This window comes from Tachypleus tridentatus, unplaced genomic scaffold (genome assembly GCF_004210375.1).
Source record: "Tachypleus tridentatus isolate NWPU-2018 unplaced genomic scaffold, ASM421037v1 Hic_cluster_1, whole genome shotgun sequence".
NCBI lineage: Eukaryota > Metazoa > Arthropoda > Merostomata > Xiphosura > Limulidae > Tachypleus > Tachypleus tridentatus.
Window position 1 is genome coordinate 27,942,660 of NW_027467777.1, and position 6,888 is coordinate 27,949,547.

Sequence of the window (6,888 nt, forward strand, 5' to 3'; positions counted from 1 at the left end):
TGACAGAATCAAACACTTCTCAGTAAATTTGTAAACACAATAACTTCTTTCCTTTACTTCTAACAAATATACTGTAAAGTTCTGTTTATATGTTTTGAAAAAAAAACAATAGTTATTACCTTGTACGGAAGAAGGGACAGGGCATACTCTATCAACAACCTCATTAGACGTTTAGAATAGAAAATAAATTCATCTCGTGACGTTTCTTTGTTCCTGATGAATGTATGCATCCCTAAGATTTGAGGTGTAGAGGGCATGATTTTGAGGGTGGTGGGTAAAGGTTGCCCGGCATGTGACTGGACAAGTTTAGACCTAAATGAAAACAATCATCAGTCCATTAATCATAGCACAAGATTAAGAGTCTATCAAAATATACTTTTTGACAAGGGATTTGTAGATTTTTATGTAGACAAATGCTAACAGTAATAACAGTTAAATACCTACTTTAATTTTTATTTAACAAAACTCAGTTTTTGATCTGCATATGTGAATCTTTCACTATGTGTTGTAAAGAAAACTAACACACAACTTTCTATATATTTTTTGTAAAGTCCATAAATAACACCTACCTCAGTTTCAGTCCTCTCTGGAACCAGTCATCAGGAGAGAGAAAAAGGAAGACATGGTTATTCTTTAATATTTACTAACAATTAATGTTTCTATGACCTCTGATTAAAATAAGATAATAAATGTTGCTTTAACAAAATATTTTTATATCATAAATAACAAATACAAAACTGTTTATATTTTTTCATGTCCACACTATTAATTTTTTATAGTTTATAAACTTGGGCAGAAGAAAACCAGTGAAGCACAGGTAACAGGATATCCAAACCTGGCATAGCACATCCGTTATAGTATGTCCGGATAAAGATATTGAACTCAAAGAAAAGATTTCACTATGCAAGTTTATAATAACCATTAGCACATAACATGAAAACAGCTGTTACAAAATGCAGAATCATCTACACTAATTCAACCATATCACTGTTTTCAGTCCCAACCATAGTTCTGTAGTAAACTGTATTTAAATACCACCAAGTTTCCCATGGTAAGCTGCATCTCAGTTTTAACTTCCCAATTGTCATAACATCTAGAAATGATAACCAACCAAATCTTGACTTACCAGCTGCAGCTGGGTATGTACATGTTGAACAATCAAGTTGATAGCTATCTGATTCTCTCCTCCTGTGTTCAATACAGACAAAATAAACCCAACCATACAGATATTTGGTCGTTTCTGTAATGTCACTGGTCATTATTTAAAATGTTACATTTCTTTAGTTAACTCTTTTCATAGAATGAACAACTCTTCACTAGAAACACAGACCAAGTTCTTATTGCTTGAAATAAAGACACAACATTCAAACATACCTAACTTTATCAATAACAAAAGATACAAATAATCTGTTAAATTTAAACTAACCAATTATACCATACAGCACAGTTACATCTACAGATTATATAGTCAGACATATGGTTGAGGTCATTGTAATCAACAGATCTGTCAATTCTAGTCAGACACAAGGTTGAGATTATTGTAATCAACAGATCTGACAATTCTAGTCAGACACAAGGTTGAGATTGCTGTAATAAACAGATCTGTCAATTAGTCAGACACAAGGTTGAGACTACTGTAATCAACAGATCTGTCAATTAGAGTTAGACAACTTACCTCTTGGAACAATTAAATCAGCATGAACCATTGTTGGAGCAATATAATGGTCAAAAGCAGGCTTTACAAATCTATTATACTGTTTAAGGACCCCCTCGAGGTCTCGTCCACGATCCATGATATCACGTTTCAACCTCCGGACCAGCCGAATATCCGAGTCCGTGTCAATGAACACCTTCATATCCATAATCTGTAGCCCACCAAATACATTTTGAACTATGAAACACTATTTTTTACTGTATTACAATCTACACTGACACGAGTTTACTGTATTACAATCTACGCTGACATGAGTTTACTAAAAAGTCATCTTAGTCATTGTTGTAAGAAAAACTTATCACTGAGAACTTGTTTTGTTTAAAAGAATGGATTTTATCGAGAGGAAAACCTGTAAAAGTACAAGGTTTAGTGGATTATACTTAGAAAGTGGTCTTAGCAACTGAAAATTAACACTAAATTTTATAAATTTGAATTATCTTATTTTTATAGACATCTAAGAATAGAAAACAAAGGAAGCATTTTGAAGACTTTCTATTCCAACTTAAATAATAAACGTGACCTTCTAACGCGTAATACAAGCTTAAAAACATGGTTCAGTTTAGTGACATTTACAACACCGAATTTATTCTTGGTCCTATCCTCTTTAATTGAACAAATTAAATGATATCTTTACAATCCTAAAGATGAAGAATGTAGAATTTTCTGCAGTTCTAATTTTAAGACCCAAGTAGTGAAAACCTGACCCAAATTTTGAAAGAAAACATCAGAGCTGAAGAAGAGAATTGAGGCACCAACTATGTGACTAATATAATCTAAAAAAGCTTCTTCTGATTGAAAAAAATATACCCATCAGTGAAATCTGTAAAATATCTTATCAGGAACATAAACATAGAAAGTAAGGAGACTGTGGTGTTTGTAGATGCTGCCACCTTCAGATTCATGGCTTGAATGAAACAAATCATATTTAAATGGTAGTGAACAAATGATTTACAAATAAAGAATAATGAGAAGGACAAGTGGCTTGAGAGGTCAAAATAGAGTTAGGTTAGAAAAAAAACAAGGTGACCTATGTCGATTCTGGAAACACTGAATAACTAGAAAGCAGGGTGACCGATACTGATTCTGGAAACACTGAACAATTAGAAAGCAAAGTGACCGATACTGATTCTGGAAACACTGAACGATTAGAAAGCAAAGTGACCGATACTGATTCTGAAAACACTTAAACCTCTAAAATGATTATTGCTATTTACAGCTGTATATTTCTACATATTTTATGGATTTTCAATCTGACAAAAGATTTTAAATATTAGAGTTTTTTGTTTTTTTTTTAACCAGTCAGCACCTTCTGGGACATAATATTTCAAAAGTTAAAGCAACATCAGCAGAGTCCATTTTTCGTGACTAGGTTTTTTTTTGTTTTAAAATAGGACTTAATAAAAACATCAATTTTCAAGATATTATTTTACAATCTTAAAACTTAGTAATATAAACTATCTTCATGAATTAAAAACTGTAGAAATAAACACTACAACACAAACTACTATACACTGTAGCTCAAGGCTTATCAGTGTTATTTAATTTTTTTGTGTACCTAATTTAATATTTGTAATTACTAACTCATGACCTTCCAATACTTTCAACAAGTTTTCATTCTTATTTTTCTAAATCACCTTCTACTCACATCAAGTAATTCTTTGTGTGCGAAACAAAGAATTCCCTCAAATATGATGACATTAGCTCCATACATGGTTTTCTGAAAAGATAAGAAACTTTAGTTTAAATGATTCTTTCTTAACTCTTAGTCACATGACTTGTATCCCAAGACGCCTGCCTTAAGATGAATTTCAATTATATACTAAGTTCTGAATGTGAATATGTTTGATGTAATAAACCAGAACTATTTATCACAGTTCCCATATTTCACCCAGTAACAACACTATTAAACCTAATCCCTAGATTAAAAATATTTTGTACAACACAAGACTGCATACATCCTGCTTATTAAAATTATTATTAATATAAATTTTATATAAACAGGTGTTGGCACTCTCATTATTATTGAAAATGGTTGTAGCTGAACAATGCTGCTCTGTTTACATATAGAGTAACCGGTGCTTGTGCAATCACCGTTATCAACAATGGTTGTAGCTGAACAATGCTGCTCTGTTTATGTTTGAAGTAACCGGTGCTTGTGCAGTCACCGTTATCAACAATGGTTGTAGCTGAACAATGCTGCTCTGTTTACGTTTGAAGTAACCGGTGCTTGTGCAGTCACCGTTATCAACAATGGTTGTAGCTGAACAATGCTGCTCTGTTTACGTTTGAAGTAACCGGTGCTTGTGCAGTCACTGTTATCAACAATGGTTGTAGCTGAACAATGCTGTTCTGTTTACATTTAAAGTAACCAGTACTGGTGTGGTCACAATTATCAACAATTGTTGTAGCTGAACACCATGTCAGAACAATATTGTAGTTAACTTGTTACTTTTACTAGGAATGTCTAAACAGTTGTTTTTTTAAGGTCACATTCATGACTGTCCCATTTCAACCTGCAATGATTTATCTTCTGTATTACTTTTCAGAACTATCATTAACACACAATTCTCTGTTTATCATTCAGTATTGACTGAATAACTAATTATTATAATAACTTCATTAAAGATTAATTTACCAATACTAGACTGTACGAGTCAATACTAGTTCTGTATTTTACATCATTCTTGTTACCAAATACTAGACTGCACGAGTCAATACTAGTTCTGTATTTGACATCGTTCCCGTTACCAAATACTAGACTGCACGAGTCAATACTAGTTCCGTATTTGACATCGTTCCCGTTACTAAATACTAGACTGTACGAGTCAATACTAGTTCTGTATTTGACATCGTTCCCGTTACTAAATACTAGACTGTACGAGTCAATACTAGTTCTGTATTTGACATCGTTCCCGTTACTAAATACTAGACTGTACGAGTCAATACTAGTTCTGTATTTGACATCGTTCCCGTTACCAAATACTAGACTATATGAGTCAATACTAGTTCTATATTTGACATAATTAAACTGATCCATTTATTAGGAAATCTAACTGAAGAAGGGCACAAGCCTGGAACTTGTACACCCGTTTTACAGAAACACAAGTATATTAATTTGATGTCATCAGTAAAGTTAAGTAATTTATTGACCATTCCATCATCAGTGTCACTGATGTAAAACAATAGTATATTTTGGTTAATTTTGAACAACTTTTACTGTTCTTATAGTTACTCAGTTTTACATCTTTTATTACTCTACTATAATTAATAAGTTTGTCATCATCATTTTAAGTTTAGTCTCTTATGGTTTACCATTCGTTTATCTCTGGCATGGGTTACAAAGTTGTAAATTGGCACTTGAACCCGCTTCCCTTCCTTGAGTTTCCTTAATGTTTCTATTAAGAGTGTGAAATCAAATGCATCTGGATGATCAAAATTGTATTTATTTTCATGTGCCAGTTTGTGCTGTTCTTCATCCAGAACCTGCAACCAGATAGAAAATAACTAGTTAAGTAAAGCAACATAACATTACTCTGAAGGTTTAGCCTAACTTCTGTCATCACAGTGAATACAATACAGAAAACAATATAATTTGTAAGAACATACATCTCACAACTTAAGTTCTTCAGTTTGACTGAACATTAAATATAACTTCATTGAAGAATGTTTCTACTGAAAGATTACTTTGTGGAAATATTAAACTTCTATACTTACAGGCACACCTTCTAACCCCCTGTCTCGCACTCACAGCACACCTTCTATACTTACAACACACCTTCTAACCCTGTCTCTGCTCACAGGCCACACCTTCACAACCCTGCACACCTTCTACTCACGGCACACCTTTCTGTACTCACAACACACCTTCTAACCCTGTTCTACTCACAGCATCTCTACTCACAACGCACTTTCTAACCTCTTGTTCTACTCACAGCATGCCTTTCTATACTCACAACACAGCTTCTAGCTCTATAATTTCACAACACACCTTTTCAACTCTGTTCTTTACTCATTGTGCACACCTTTCTATACTCTTTTTAAACACATCTCCTTTCTAACTTTGTTCTATTTCACAGCATTACACCTTTCTATACTACAACACACCTTCTAACTTGTTTACTTACAGCACACTCTTCTATACTTTACATAACACACTTCTAACCCCTGTTCTACTTTCACAGCATCTTCTATACTTCATTAACACCTTCTAACTCTGTTCTACTACAGTAGCATCGCTCTTTATATTTTATAATACACTTCTAACTCCCTGTTCTACTCACAGCACCTTTCTAACCCCTGTCTCACTCACAGCACACCTTCTATACCTTCACAACACACCTTCTAACCCCTGTCTCTACTCACACAGCACACACCTTCTAACCCTGTTCTACTCACAGCACACCTTCTGTACTTTACAACACACCTTTCTAACCCTGCCCCTACTCACAGCACACCTTTCTATACTCACAACACACCTTCTAACCTGTCTCTCTACTCACAGCACACCTCTCTATACACACAACACACACCTTCTAACCCCTGTCTCTCACTCACAGTATGCCTTCTTCTATACTCACAACACACCTTCTAACCCTGTCTTACCTACAGCACACCTTCTATACTTTACAACACACCTTCTAACCCCTGTCTCCCTACTTTACAGCACTAACCTTCTATACTTACAACACACCTTCTAACCCTGTCTTACTCACTTCATTAACCTTCTATACTTACAACAGCACACCTTCTAACCCCCTGTCTCTACTTACAGCACCTTCTATACTCTACAACACACCTTCTAACCCTGTCCTACTTCACAGCACACCTTCTATACTTACAACACACCTTCTAACCCTGTCTCCTTACAGCACGCCTTCTATACTCTACAACACACCTTCTAACCCTGTTCCTACTCACAGCACACCTTCTACTTACAAGCAACACACCTTCTAACCGAGTCCTACTCTTAGACTTTTCTATGCTCTACCAACACACCTTAACCCTGTTTCTACTCACAGCACACCTTCTATACTCTTATTTCACACCTCTTATATTTCACAACACACACTCAACCTTGTTCTTTACTTTACAGCACGTTTCTATACTCACAACATTACTTAACCCTGTTCTCACTTTACAGTATCGCCTCTATACCTCACACAACATCTGACCTC

General features: G+C 34.6%; 1 protein-coding gene across 2 annotated transcripts in view; it reads right to left on the reverse strand.

Annotated features, from left to right (window-relative positions):
• The window catches only part of LOC143241644 (uridine-cytidine kinase-like 1), a 12,495-nt gene extending 7,282 nt beyond the window's left edge, over positions 1–5,213 (reverse strand). The window contains exons 1-6 of one of the 2 annotated variants that reach the window (XM_076484829.1): positions 5,027–5,213; positions 3,360–3,431; positions 1,676–1,865; positions 1,127–1,188; positions 570–586; positions 120–312 (exon numbers count right to left, since the gene is read on the reverse strand). In XM_076484829.1, the coding sequence (XP_076340944.1) occupies positions 120–312; positions 570–586; positions 1,127–1,188; positions 1,676–1,865; positions 3,360–3,431; positions 5,027–5,029 (537 nt within the window). In that variant the 5' untranslated portion in view covers positions 5,030–5,213. The remainder of the gene's footprint in view (positions 1–119; positions 313–569; positions 587–1,126; positions 1,189–1,675; positions 1,866–3,359; positions 3,432–5,026) is intronic. The other variant, XM_076484830.1, reaches the window with a different exon arrangement.
• Between the last annotated feature and the right edge of the window lie 1,675 nt (positions 5,214–6,888).